The sequence below is a fragment of the Tremella mesenterica genome (assembly GCF_000271645.1).
Source record: "Tremella mesenterica DSM 1558 unplaced genomic scaffold TREMEscaffold_10, whole genome shotgun sequence".
In the NCBI taxonomy this organism is placed as follows: Eukaryota; Fungi; Basidiomycota; class Tremellomycetes; order Tremellales; family Tremellaceae; genus Tremella; species Tremella mesenterica.
In genome coordinates, this window is record NW_006711234.1 from 537,161 (window position 1) to 550,867 (window position 13,707).

The following is a 13,707-nucleotide window of genomic DNA, read 5'->3' on the forward strand; positions in this document are numbered from 1 at the left end:
ACGATGTCGACATATACCATACATGTCCAGGAAGATACAAGCGTGAGGTGTCCCCTGTAGTCCCCTTCCATATATACCTATCCTATGCGATCAGCAGCCCGGCTCAGAGGTGAATTCACACATATCGAATATCGAGCGTCCGTGAATATGTGCTAAATGTCAGCTTGCACGTGGTCATCGCAAACCATCGATGAGTGGAGGTGATCAAACTCTTCTGATCGGATGTCATTGACCACCAGAAGGTCATGTTCTGAATAGTCGAATTAGGTCCCGTCTACGCCCCTTTCTTTGGCCCCATGGGCTGAGCCAGCGCCATAATCTTCAGTTGTATCGGGGCAGCACGAGTTTTATCTATCAGAATCTCCGTTGTTTCGGTGATGATGAAAAATATGCCCCTTTTGGGGGGGGGGGGGGATTGGATGGATTAGAAGTTTGGAGTTGGGGATTTGACAGGAAAGGTATATGATTAGATTCATGCCACAAATATTGAAATAGGTCGGAGTCATTTGGGAGAATGTAGGCGAAGGTACGGCTGGGAATGGAACGAAGGGGGGAGGGGGAATGAAGATGGTAAAAAGGCAAATGGTATCACGAAGAAGATTATGAAATGAACAACGTCATAAGCTTTTGAAGGCCACGAACGAAGTGCATTATCGACTCAAATGTAACAATCGGGCCGGAGAAGGTTGAAAGAAGTTTGGAATTAGTCAAAAGTAGATTCAACATATTTTGAGAGAATGAGAATTTTTGGTTGAGGTTGATTGAATAGATGGTAGAAAAAAGAGAGTTCTAAAGTTGAACGACATGTCAATATGTTTTTCAATAATGAATGAGGATAGTAGAATATCAAACCAGGTGATGAAAAGAAAAATGACTTGAAAATGATATATATATATATTATATATAACATATTAATATCATCTACACTGACAGATCGTATAAAAAGCTACAATACCCTTCCTTTTCCCCCACACTTTAGATATCATCTAAAACATACCTTGTCCATCATACGTAACAAAAGGAACCGCACCTTGTCCCCAAGAAGCGGGTGTAGGTTCGTAAAACGTTTGTAACCTTGCCCATAATTCAGTAGAGTTCATCCCTTCGTCTTGTCTCTGTCCAACTATGTGTGAAGTTCTATCCTCTTGTTCATCTCCAAAAGGACTATGTTGATTTCTGTTCGCTAAACTTTCCGTTTGTGTGACGTGTGATTGAGAATCGGGGAAAGAAGACAATGGTGGTATTGGGATTGTACCGAGGTAAGAACTGACTATAGGGAAAAAATCATCCATGGTTACTTTATCTGATGGAGCTGGATTGACGAGTGCAAGAGTGAAATCGAATGTGTTGTATTGAGTTTGTTGTGATTGATCTGGAAGGATTGTATGTTGGATTCGAGCTTGATCAGGATATCGATTCTGAGACTGATGATTTGATTGTACTGGATGAGATTGAGATTGGACATTTAGATTTTGAGATTGGACATTTGAATTTTGAGATTGTTCAGTGGAAGAAGTTTGCGGTTGAGGATAAAGATCTGATGAAGGGTAATCGTGCGATAGTCGATTAGACGTAGGGGAAATCACCCTTTGTTCCACTTGTCCTCCTAATAAAGCGAAAAGCATGTCTTCTCCTTCTGGCGATATTTGAGTTTGGAGAGGATCTAAGCCGATCACACGAGGATATCGATTGGCGACGAGGTTTTGAAGAATGGGTAAAAGGTCCTAAGAAGTCAGTCTCTGATTCTTTGACGCCTACCAGCTGATAGACACCCGTGCGCCCTTGTGACAGTCAAGGGATCGTATGAACCTCTAGATTTAAAATAAGATAGTAAAAAAGAAGTGAAGCATCGATGTGTTGTTGGGAATTTAGTCCCAGGATGATGGTTGGAATCATATTGAACAGAGAACACACCTTGATCCCTTGACTACGGGCAGACCCATTCTCTCGGATCATATCGCACGCCTCGGCCAACTCTTTGTATGCGGATTCCACGAATGTCGATTCGAGGTATGGTCCTGCCCAAATAGCAAGGGCGGAGATAGAAACAGCCGCGGAGAAAGTCTGAACCCATACGGACCAACTTCGTGCGGCGATACGTGGGTGCTGTAGGTTAGCAAGGCCTTCATGAACCAGAGCATAAAGCGAAGATAACAAGCCATCTGGGTGAGGAAGTTGACAAGAGTGGTGTCAAGTAATAGCGAAGAGACTCACACTTCGAGCCATCCAGATAGAGACAGCGATGATGGCGTGACAAGCTTCATAAGTCTTCACGACTACTTGTCTTTCCATATCACTGAAGGAGACAGCTTCTCGGGGTTGAGACCGAATCCTCTGAATCAGACGGCGAAGAGAGGGACGATAGAGGAACACTGGTGGTCAGCTGATTCAAGACAAATGAGAAGCTGGACGCACGGGCTGCTTTGAATTGACACACTGCAAGTCAGCTATGATCACGGATGAACGTATGCTGCGGAGGCCAAATACTTTCACAAAAACCGCCGTCCGTGACGATGAACAGGGGGTTGTCGTGCACATCGAGAACAAATGACACCGCGGGTGGAAGGAATGACAGATGGGTGTAGAGGCCCGGAAGAGCGACGGATGAAGGACTCACAAGAAGTAGTGCACTGAGTCAACTCGACAGTATTCTGCTTGGCCGGATCCTCAGCTCGTGGAGGGAACGGCTGTCCACTGAAGATAGGACAATGGGCAGCGGGGAATGCTTGAGGACTATTCATCAGCATAAAGTTCCGACTCCCTTGTCCGTGATTGAGAATTTGAAAGAGCACACTCACGACGCCGTTGACATCCTCTCTTGAACAGTACAGATTTCTTCCCAGCTTGCAGGTGCTGAATCTGGTAGACAACCCTACGAGTTAAGCTTGGTCCAAAGCATTTGCGTGCTGAGCTCACGATATTAATCACTGCGTTCTTTACATGTCGCATGTACTGCCATCAGCACATACTCTCTTCCGACCTTGAACCGGGCTGATTGGGAAAATGACAAGCTAGAAAACTAGAGGGACACTGAGAGACTCACGTCATACTTGACCCTCGCTTGCATCGACACTTTCTCCGGGAATTGCGTCTCGATAGTTTCGAGGGTTATAGCAGTTCTCTGTCCGTGATTGATGGAAACAAGACAATCGATGGTGTACATCTGCTCATGAGATCCCGTCACAGAAGGTACAGTAGAACACACCTCATGGAAAACCCGTCGACGGAATTCTCTTTCTTCCGCCGGGAGCGACGGATGTGGGTCTCGGTGTAATCCCAGCTGCACATTAGGCCAGAACAAGAATATGAGGCTTCAACATACCTGAAGAGCTTGAGAGGTCATGAGACGCAACCAGAAGAAATTGGATGTCCGAACTCCGCGCCATCCGAAGCCAACGAAGAATACGACTAGGGCCTAAAAGTCAGCCAGAATGCAGTCGAACAGAGGTAGCATTCAAATTACTCGAGATCAGGGGAAGGGAGGGAGAGGGAGGGGAGAGCTCCACTTACAAGAGCTTGAACACCGGGCAGACTTGCTGACCAGCCAAATCTAGTGTCGAAACACTTTTGAACCCCCTGCCAGTATTCTGCAACGGCCGGATTCACCCTACATAATTAGCTTGTCATCTTGTGGAGTAAAAACGCGCACGTTTCAGTAGAGATGTCAAAGTACGTGTCCAGACACAACACCATCAGCACGCACGCCAATTTGTGCGGGGTAATCTTGTTGATTTGAGTTGGAGCTGATCTCAGCATTCGCACTCCAATCGATGAGGGCGCTCACCATAAACGGCAGGCTCATAGATCGCATCGAATTCTTCCTGCTTGAGTATGTTTTGGCTAAATGGATTAGGTAATTCAAACGGTACAACGGGGTCAGGAGGACTCACAACCACCCGGACGACTGCCAAAAATGTGCGGCACGACGAGCCGTCTCTTCTCTCGATGGAAGAATCCGGCGGATGTCAGTGAGCAGTTCAAGGACGGTATGTCGTTCGGAAATCTCCTCGATATCTTGTCCACTTCCCACGTTGCCGACCTGCAAGTGAGTGATAGTACTTTTATGTGGCAGAAGACACTCAAAGGTGACGAGGACTTACAATCATGGCCGGAGCGGCATTCTCTCCTGCCCACTCGTCTTCTCTCTTTCCCTCTGGCGCTGCAGTGGCGTGACTCAGTAACAGTGACTCTACAGCCATCCGACTTTGCGTCGGGCCGTGTTCTTTCTCGCCTAGCAACCCAAGTTGAGTGACCGAATTGGCGGTCAGCTCGGGTGTTACGAGGGCATAGCTGGATGCAGAGGTTGTCGAGGCGGCTCCCTTAGGCGATATGGGGTGAGTTTCAGTCGTATGTACGTGAGCGGGAGGTGTGTAGACAACCTCTTCACGGGGAGGAGACAGATTCGGGTCTGCAAAACCTCCGTCCAGGTATTGAGGAGCGAGAAGGGGGTGTGACTTTGTTGACAAGGCCGAGTGAGCCTGGAAAAGTGCGGCTTCCAGTTGAGCAATCTATCAAATGAGCGATTTTTCGAATGATGATAAACCACACTCACACGCTCATGTAGCTGCTCCGTTGAGGCCAGGACAAGGCGCTTCCCCTGCATGCAGCTCAAGTCTCCATCTGGACATACCAGTGCGCATCCCCTTCGCCGACCTGAAGATGAGTTTAGAATCAAAATAGACAGAAAAACTCACAGTTGGAGCAAGGAAACACCCTATCACACTTCGCCTTCAATCGTCTACATTCAGAGCAGCTCTTCTTTCCGTCTTTCTCTCCATTCTTCTTCTTTTCTTCTTTTTTGACTTTTTTCGCAATCGGAGTGACATGATCACCCAAGCTCTCTCTTCTTGCTTTCATCTGACCTGCGCTCAAGCCTAGACCCATGCCGGCAAGCGCCAGACCCGCCTCCACCTCGTCCGCATCGCTCGGTCTGCGGACTTCGTTCGACCGAGGTCGTTTTATGCCACGGTCTAGTTCGTATGGCGAGTGGCGAGAATCATAAGCCAAAGGCTGAGGAAATTGATGCGTGTCGTAGCTCTGGTCCGCGGGTTGCGGGACTAGATGTATGGGGTACGGGGTCATTCCTTCGTCGCGATCCCTAGGAGGCGGATTGGTGACCATTCCATTTCGGTTCGGGTACTGCGCATGCGGTTGAGGGTGCATGTTAGGTGCCCATGAACCGAGTGTGGGTAGTTGTACACCATCATGACGATGTTTGTCATGCGAAGAATACCCTCTGACCGGTTCCGCCGGCATGGGAGGGGGGTAAACCATGATGCTGGGGTGAGGGACGGCCGTGGTGGAATGCCTGGGGTCGCCCTCGTTGTTGAGGGTAGAGGAATGAACGGAGAAGGGTAGAGACTGTTGTGACGGGACGCTATCCGTCGGACTCGGTGTGATATGTTTGGAAGGTAGGGCGTTGTCGCTGACGTCGAGGGGAAGATATGCAGGTGGGAGGTAATCAGGTCGAGGGATAAGGAATTGGTTCTGATTGATGAGATTTGTCTGAACCGAGAACGTCGGAGGTTTGTGTGCGAGGGTGACTTTGGGTGCAGGGCGTTTCTGAGGTATGTGAGCAGAGGTAATCTCGTAATAGTACGAAGAGAAAAGAAGAGTGAGAAACGACGGCTGTTTATATTTGAGAAAGAGGAGCGGTGCTACTGGTTGACGAGAATGGATTAGGAATGGATGGAGGGCCGTTGTGAAGAGTTAGTTGGATTTGAGAAGGGAACAAGACCGAGGGAAATGGTCGATTATAGACCGGATTGAGTGAGAAGATGATAGAGAAAGTGTTGCCGGGGGAGCCTTTGAGGCCGAGAAGACCGGACAGTTGTCTTCGGACGTTTCTCGCAATCGACGCTAGTGAGTGACGTTGACAGCGTCGGGGCAAGGGGGGGTTTGAGGGGGAGTGGAGGGGGGGGGGGGGAGGACGGAGGAAATAGAACAAGAGATAACAGACACTTACATTGGGAGGGGGATGAGATGGGGTGTGAGAGAGAGATGTAATGAGAGTTGGCAGTGGCGGTGGCGGTGGTGGGAGACATTGCCTTGAGGATATGTGTCGTTGAAAGTTGCAGGAATCAGCGTGCGAGAGTATCCGAGAAGTGAAAATTGACAAAGGCCCCGAAAGAAGGGCGGCAAGGGGCGCACCGGCATACGGTTTTGAACAGGATTCGGATCCGGGAAGAGGAGCGATGGGAAGGAAGGAGGACACACGCGGTGACGATGATGATGACAAGGATGATGATGAACAGTGACAAAGCAAAAGCCGGCGACTACGGGAAGGGGTACGAGTAGCGTCTTGTATTTAGGGGCGGAATCATTTAGGGATAGCACGTGAGGGCTACTGGTGATAGGCCGTATGACCGTTGGTGCGAGGGATACTGCAGTGGTAGAGATAGAGAGGGGGTGAGCGTGGTGGGAGAGTTGCTACGGCCGCGTTCATCGGGCCAAATTCGTCGATCATTTCGGATCCAAATCATCACACGCTTATGTATAGAACAACTGGCCAAGTACCTAACTTACACTTTACCTTAGTGGGAGTAGACAGAATTGCCTCAGGCCACAGCTAGTCTTTATAAACCACAATTTCATCTTTGTCATCTTACCTTGCTTGCATCCCACCTACGGACACTCCAATGCCATCGAGCATGATTTTCTCCCGACCGGCCGCGCGCCGCAGTCGCTCGATTCCAAGGGACAGGGATCAGGGAGAGAGAGGGTTACGTCCCAAGATGCCACGTCATAATTTCCAGGTTCACTTTTGATACCAGTAAGTTAACCGGAACTTACTCCGGCCCCTATGCCATGCCCTCCTTCCCTCCCTCCCCCCTGCCCCTTGGTACGAGTACTTACCCTCTTTGACCGTCTCTCCATGTACACGGGGTCCCTCCTAGCATTCCCACCCCCACAAACTTCCCTATCACCATCTCTATCAACCTCAAACAAAACCTTTCGTACTCTCGCCCTATCACCATCATGGCAGTCACCGCCAGACGCGTTTCTTACATCCTCCCTTCCCCTTCAGAACCCCCACCTCTTCTCTCCCTCCCCCCCATAGGCGAACCCCGTAAAGGTCGGACCGCTCCACTCCTACGACCCAAAGACGCTTCATCAGCAACCACTCCCACTTTCCAATCTCGCAACCCTTTCCTTACACCATCTCAGTCTTCTCACCCTCGGCACTGCCTCGGAGTCACCGCCCTGGCTCTAGACACGTCAACCTTACTTGCCAATCACACATCACCTCAGGGTATACTATACACAGGTGGGAGAGATGGACTGGTCGCAAGTTGGGAGCTGGGCATACATCATAAACGCAGAAAAGGTGGACGATATGACTTGCCTCCAGGTGGAAATAGGGTCAAGTGGGAGAAGATTGGTGATTCCGCTGAACTGTGGGTAGGGGATGCAGAAGAGGATGAATTTGAAGATTCGGAAGAAGAAGCCAGTAGTGAAGATGAAGAGCTGGAAGGATGGGTGGGTGTGAATGGAAAGAAAGCGAGAGAAGTGCCGTACGAGGAGAGATGGGAGGTGGATAGGGATCATCTTGCGGCCAACAAGGTATGTGTTTCGTCTGTTCTTTCAAGCCAAAATGCGCATCGCTGAGTCTAGCCCCCACCCACGAAATTCCGGCAGTCCGCTCAGACTCATACCGATTGGGTCAGCGCCATGCTGCTTTGCAATCTGAACCAAACCGTCATCACCGCTTCATCCGACCGGACTATCAGAGCGTGGTCCCCACACTCGCCCACTGAATCTGGATCGCCTTCTTTGGTGGGTCGACATCGTGACTACGTCCGTACGTTAGCTTGGGCTAGTCAACCGGGGCTCTTGTTCTCAGGAGCCTTGGACAGGACTGTAGGGATTTGGGACGTGGGCAAAGGTCAGGTAGATGCACCGGTGCTCAGCATTGATCTCACCAAGCTGGACGAGTTTGAGGGGATTGGAGCGGATGGGGATAGGGGGAGCGTGTATGCTCTCGGAGTTGGTACGTCATCTATGATCTCTGACAATCCTCCATAATCGCCTTAAAATGCTGAAGTATCTCTTATCGAATTGTCACCGCGTGATGGCACGTTCAATTCAACGGAGTGTCCATCAACGTGCTCCAGCCGTTTAAGGAGGGTCTGAGTGAAGCATTAACGGACAGATCCCGCCGGATCGGTGCTGGCCGCAGGGACACCCGAACGAGTGGTCCGCCTCTGGGACCCCAGAGCAGGCGATCAAAGCATAGGCAAGCTGGTCGGTCACTCCGACTGTGTAAGAAGCATCGTCGTCAGTGAAGATGGTCGATATGTAAGGTTCACATCTCGTCTGTGTGTTAGCTGACATATCAGATGCTCACGGGGAGCTCGGATACCACCATCAAGTGAGTGTATCAAAGTCGTATGATGGATGGAGCTGATGATAGACTATGGTCCTTGGCCGCTCATCGATGCCTTCACACCTTCAACCATCACACTTCATCCGTCTGGTCCCTCCACTCTGCCCACCCCAACCTCGAACGCTTCTACTCTGGTTCTCGTGACGGTCATCTCTGCGTCGTCGACCTCGAGCGTTGCACCGACATCTCAGATTGTGAATGTGTCGTCCTGGCTCGTGAAGGTGACACCCCTCTCCTTGGGCATCACGAGAGCAAGAGCGGTGACGAAGGGATTCGAGCTATCGCAGCAATGGACGACGAATTTGTCTGGACCTCTACCGGTAGTGCCACTGTCAAACGTTGGAGAGATGTAGGAAGAAGAGTGTCTCGATTACAATACGACGGAGTCAGTCATCATCCATTTGAAGATCCTACTCGAATACCTCCATCCCTCAATGCTGGCTTAAACTTGTTACCTCCAACCCCAGTGTCAAATCCTCCGGAAGGTGCAATCCGAAACAAACGTCTATCGCTTGACGGGACTGGCGAAGGACAGAGTTTGTTGTTTAGGACGGAAAGTAGAGAATCTCGTACGGTCGCTTTCGCCCCTACACCATCATCACGAAATGGACCAGTGGATGGACGTTCTTCTCCTTCCAGAAATACCGATTCACCTGTTCCTATCAAAGATCGGCCCGTTGTTCCTCCGAATAGGATCACTGTGTCCGGCGCATCAGTTGCAAATTCAATCATGTCGGATGTATCAGTGGACAATGATACAGACACTTTAAATGGTATACCATACAAATCTTTAGTTTGTTTAGGTTTACCAGATTCTCCATATTCATTCGGTTTTTCACAGCATCCTGCTAAATCTGGCGTTTCTCTTCTTTCAGGACATCATCGTGATAGACATGAACAAGAAGAAGGAAGTCCCTATCATCAAAGTGCTCAATTAGAAGTATACCCTTCTAAAGCAAGGATAGAATTCGAAGATCGAGAAGTTGCATCTGAAGCTATACCTCTTCGTTCAACTCCAGACGGTATCATTTCTGGACGTCCAGGTCTTATCCGGTCGTTGTTATTGAATGATCGTCAACATGTTTTGTCCATTGACACGGAAGGCGAAGTGGCATGCTGGAATATCATACGAGGTGTATGTGTGGGAAGATTCGCAGCTACGGACGTAGCGGAAGCTTTTGATCTGGAAAGAGGTGTTAAAGCTGATCGTAAACATTCTCAAGATGTATTGGAAATGGTCAAACAGAGAGTAGAAGGTGAGATCATGGTCATCACTTGGTGTGGAGTAGATACGAAAATAGGAAGTTTGGTTGTGCATCTTGAAGAGGGAAGAGTTTTTGATGCAGAGGTTTATCTGGATGAATTAGGTATGGGTGATGTAGATGGGGCTAAAGAGGATACCAGGTGTGGGTTGTTTTTCCGTTTCTTCTTTGATTGACTCCATGTTCGAGTTTATCATCTTGAACCTCTTTTCCATCTTCCTCTTGTCCTGCTCATCTACTTACCCATTGTCCATTCTCCTTGTTTCTAAACTTTTCTTCATCATACAAGGTTGAGTTTGGCAAGACTCATATAGCGGACACGCTTTATCAGGCATGACCTAGTACGAAAGTGTATATGAGACAATAGCTGATGATTAGTGAACTTGGGCAAATGGACCCTTGCCAATCTTTTCAGAGGTAATTCCTCCACCTTTTATTGTCTATTCAAAGTCTAATCTCAGGTTTGATCATAGCTGAAGAACGTGAAATCCGAGCATCAAACTCGACCCCATCCACCAATCCACCATCTATCACTCGATCCCCCGCTCCAACTTACATCTCAATCGAAAGACCCACTTCTCCTACTCCACATAGAGGTAGAGCCATGTCATCTTCTTATATACCCGGTACACCATCTCTCAACATTCCTGGTCTCACAACTCCAGCTGTTACAGCTGCCATTTTGCCCGAATCGGAAGTAACCTTATCAACCAGTGCACCTGCCGGATGGAGTTCTTTCAGTAATGCGATGCGTGGACCATTAACTGCGATACCTCAAAGTCCTGCTTTAAATCTGAACCAAAATCAAAGTCAGAACCAAAATCAAAATCAAAACAGTCAAACCACTTCCAACCACCAAAATATCCAAACATCTCAAAACGTTCTCCAGAACCAAACTCCCTCAGAAGGATTACGTGGTGATTATTTCAGTATAACTCGACGTTCAGATCCATCACCAAATCGTACCGAAGAAAAACCTTCAACACCATCCCCTCTCATCCCCACTTTCCAACCTCTCGCTAACGAAAAATCAACAGGAGATAAAGATAAATCTTCAACTGTAGATAAAACATCATCAGGAGAAAGTGGTAAAAAACTCATGGGAAAATTAAAAGGTTTCGGTAGGAAAAAGACTGAACCTATAATACCTACAACAACAATAGAAGAAACTTCCGATATAAACCAACAAGACGATCAACCAAAAATGGATGAAAGACAATATAATCAATTGAATATATTAGATCAAATTCGTTCATTACCTTTTTCACCGCCTTCTTCATTAGAAGCTCCTTTGATTGATTTCCCACTCGAAACTCAATTATTAATTTCTGAAGAAAGTAAAGATGCCGGTGCTTGGGTCGTGACGTATAGAAGTAGAGTTTGTAACACTGAAAAAGATTTAGAAATGTTAGAAATGAATAGTCCTGGTTGGTTATTAGATTATTTGTTTACGGGTAGGATCAAGTTGAAAGAACCTGTTAAATTGACTTTTATTCTGGAGCCTGTTAAAGATGGAGGTGTTGGGGAGATGCCAGAGGGGTAAGTGACCTTTTACTCCTTCTTGATTTTCTCATTCTTCCTCTCTTTTAATATCTTCTATCTCCTTCAATCATTCTTCGTATCTCTTGATTATTCTTGTACTCTACCCTTGTATCTGCAAATCTCTTGAGTTTCCTTGTATCTCTGTATCTCGTCTTGTCATCGTTATAATGGTTGGTTTCACCTTCATTGCACTACTCTCCGAACCACAATATCAAATTATACTTGTCCAGTAATAATCGAGTCGGTGTAGGTAACAAAGAATTATCAGATACTAATAATCAGCACTAAACGTCTTTCAGCTTCAAGAGTCTTACGTGCACGTAAAATATTATCATTCATTTATGATAAACTTGAAATTGGTTCTCGTGATCGATCAAGTTCTATAGTTTCACTCAATAGTCGTATAATACCACAACCACGTAAATCTTCAATCACCTCTCTCCCACCTTTTTCCAACCCGACAACTCGAACGAACCATGATGAAGAATTCAGTTCGACAGGAGTAGGACCTGAAGATATTTTAGAATTGTTATGTGGGGATGAAAAAGTTGATCCAAAGATGACTTTGGCAACTTTGAAACATTATTATGGACAAGGAGGTGATATGGTTTTACATTATCGTTTGAAGAGATGAGAAAGTCGTCGTGTTCATTGGAGAGTCTTCGTTTACCAGCTCGATGTTATTGTATTGATTTGAGTAAGGACTAATTGAAATTATCCAAAGTCGGGGATACGTGAATCAGAGGTGTGGAGGTCTACGGTTAGGTTTGATGGGTCGATACATCAGATTCCTCAACAAGAGAAAAATGGGAGGGTCGTTGGTCGTTGGTCGTTTAGAATAGGAGTTTAGAGGTTGAATGGATGATTTGTATTTTATAACAAAAGTGGGGAAAGGTGAGGAATGAGGTTGACCCAGGACGGGTTCGATGAGCGTGACTTGAGGGAATGTGGATGGTGGATGGATGGTGATGGTGAGGGTAAATAAATAGGAGGACAATCGAAACAAAATGTATCCGGGAGGATCTATCGAAATCAAAGTAAGAGATATCGAAAAAGAGAATATGTTAAATTGTTAAATTGATAAAGGAAATTGTTTGAAAAGAGAATTGTATGGTTTTATGCAAAAGTTGCAACTCATATCTTATCTCTCGTCATTCTTTTCAACCCCATGTGATCATTCACTTGGCAAGATGGACTGTGAGATTAAGTTTGAATCTGTAGGTAGTACGAAAGGTAGGATTCACTAACAACCTTCTTCTTCTCTCAACTTTTACGTCTTATTCTGACTGGTTTGACTGTCTCATCGTATCCTCTTTCATGAAACATCGTCATTCTGAACTGACATCCATCTTAGACGGTGTTCGAATCCTACACATACGGGTAGTATCCTCTTTCATGAAACGTCATCACTCTGAAGTATCATTCATCTTAGATGGTGTTCGATTCATACACATACGGGCAATAACCTTTTTCATGAAACATTATCATTCTGACCGGTCATTCATCTTAGACAAGTGTTCGAATCCTACACACAAGGGCAATATCTACATTATATCATCTCTCATGAAACATCATCACTCTGAAGTGTCATCCCTCACACACACAGTATTCAAGTCCCACGTGTACGACGACGATGCCGATGAGAATGAGAACGAGAACGACGTTGACGAAGTATAGAATTGCTAGAAATGTACGGTGGAGGAGAAGGAGAAAGTGTCATGTTTACTTCCATTTTTTCCATTTTTTCCTTCACGACACCTTCTTCATCTTCTTCATCATAATCATCTTCTTCTTCTTCATCCACTCTCACGTAATTTTCATCCATTTGAGATACATTTGAACCAGGTTTGAACATTGTTATCTGGTCCAAATTCGTGTTCTTCTCTGTGGTAGAAGTTTGTATTCCCATCGAAGTGTTAAGATCAACTTGAGAATAAGTCGTATCAGTCAAGATGGTATTGAGATCAGGAGGGATATGATGACCTTTGAGAGATCTTGGATTCATAGACGTTACTATCGGTATTGGCTCTGCGGGCTCTGTCGATTCTTTGGGTTTACTTTTTTGACGTGAAAGACGTGAATGACGTGAAGCTGAAGGTTTTCTTGTTTTTGTATCATCAGGATCTCTAGGTCTCTTAGTTTTAACGGGTTGGGAAGGTTGTTCTGATGTATTCGATAAAGTTCGGAGAGAATTTGCACGATCTATCATTTTATACACCATCCCTTTACCCATTTCTACTTCTTTTCCCTTACCAGTCGAACTTTCTGGATTGAGAGACAGTTGAGTAGGTCGTTCCCACCATGTTTGATCATCTCCCTCTTGATCAGAATACATTTCTTCGGGTTGATCCTCAGAGTAGAACTCGTCGATTGGGGAAAACTTGACGGTTTCTTCGTTCTCTGTAGGTTGATCAAATTGGACGAAAGAGAGTCGTGAAGTGGGAAGAAGACGTTGTTGATCGGTAAAAAGTACAAATGGTAAATGATTACCATCTCCTGTTATGTGCTGGTCAATCG

The 13,707-nt window shown here is 46.5% G+C and overlaps 5 protein-coding genes across 5 annotated transcripts in view; 2 read left to right on the forward strand and 3 right to left on the reverse strand.

Moving 5' to 3' along the window:
- The window catches only part of TREMEDRAFT_64194 (uncharacterized protein), a gene marked incomplete at both ends in the record, with an annotated part of 1,372 nt that extends 1,140 nt beyond the window's left edge, over positions 1 to 232 (forward strand). The window contains one exon of the mRNA XM_007006460.1: positions 164 to 232. Within this exon, the coding sequence (XP_007006522.1) occupies positions 164 to 232 (69 nt within the window). The remainder of the gene's footprint in view (positions 1 to 163) is intronic.
- Positions 233 to 886: 654 nt separating this feature from the next.
- Positions 887 to 1,543, reverse strand: TREMEDRAFT_72142 (uncharacterized protein). The gene has a single exon (XM_007006563.1). The coding sequence runs from the start codon at positions 1,290 to 1,292 to the stop codon at positions 987 to 989; it is 306 nt and encodes a 101-aa protein (XP_007006625.1). The 5' UTR covers positions 1,293 to 1,543; the 3' UTR covers positions 887 to 986.
- Positions 1,544 to 2,794: 1,251 nt separating this feature from the next.
- TREMEDRAFT_33487 (uncharacterized protein) lies at positions 2,795 to 4,857 on the reverse strand (the record flags this gene model as incomplete). The annotated part of the gene is made up of 12 exons (XM_007006323.1): positions 2,795 to 2,872; positions 2,917 to 2,952; positions 3,044 to 3,163; positions 3,206 to 3,280; positions 3,323 to 3,415; positions 3,511 to 3,607; positions 3,650 to 3,743; positions 3,785 to 3,840; positions 3,891 to 4,039; positions 4,101 to 4,508; positions 4,553 to 4,653; positions 4,695 to 4,857. 12 exons carry the CDS (start codon positions 4,855 to 4,857, stop codon positions 2,795 to 2,797), a joined length of 1,470 nt encoding a protein of 489 aa, XP_007006385.1.
- Positions 4,858 to 6,978: 2,121 nt separating this feature from the next.
- Positions 6,979 to 11,824, forward strand: TREMEDRAFT_64196 (uncharacterized protein; the record flags this gene model as incomplete). The annotated part of the gene is made up of 9 exons (XM_007006461.1): positions 6,979 to 7,563; positions 7,615 to 7,990; positions 8,153 to 8,277; positions 8,340 to 8,371; positions 8,414 to 9,642; positions 9,688 to 9,792; positions 10,027 to 10,065; positions 10,110 to 11,187; positions 11,473 to 11,824. 9 exons carry the CDS (start codon positions 6,979 to 6,981, stop codon positions 11,822 to 11,824), a joined length of 3,921 nt encoding a protein of 1,306 aa, XP_007006523.1.
- A 975-nt stretch (positions 11,825 to 12,799) lies between these two features.
- Positions 12,800 to 13,707, reverse strand: part of TREMEDRAFT_64197 (uncharacterized protein) — a gene marked incomplete at both ends in the record, with an annotated part of 3,127 nt that continues 2,219 nt past the window's right edge. Inside the window, one exon of the mRNA XM_007006462.1 lies at positions 12,800 to 13,590. Within this exon, the coding sequence (XP_007006524.1) occupies positions 12,800 to 13,590 (791 nt within the window). The remainder of the gene's footprint in view (positions 13,591 to 13,707) is intronic.

Bases quoted from the DNA above. Each gene is read 5' to 3' on its own strand.
- TREMEDRAFT_72142 (XM_007006563.1), bottom strand. From the start codon at position 1,292: ATGGATGATTTTTTCCCTATAGTCAGTTCTTACCTCGGTACAATCCCA.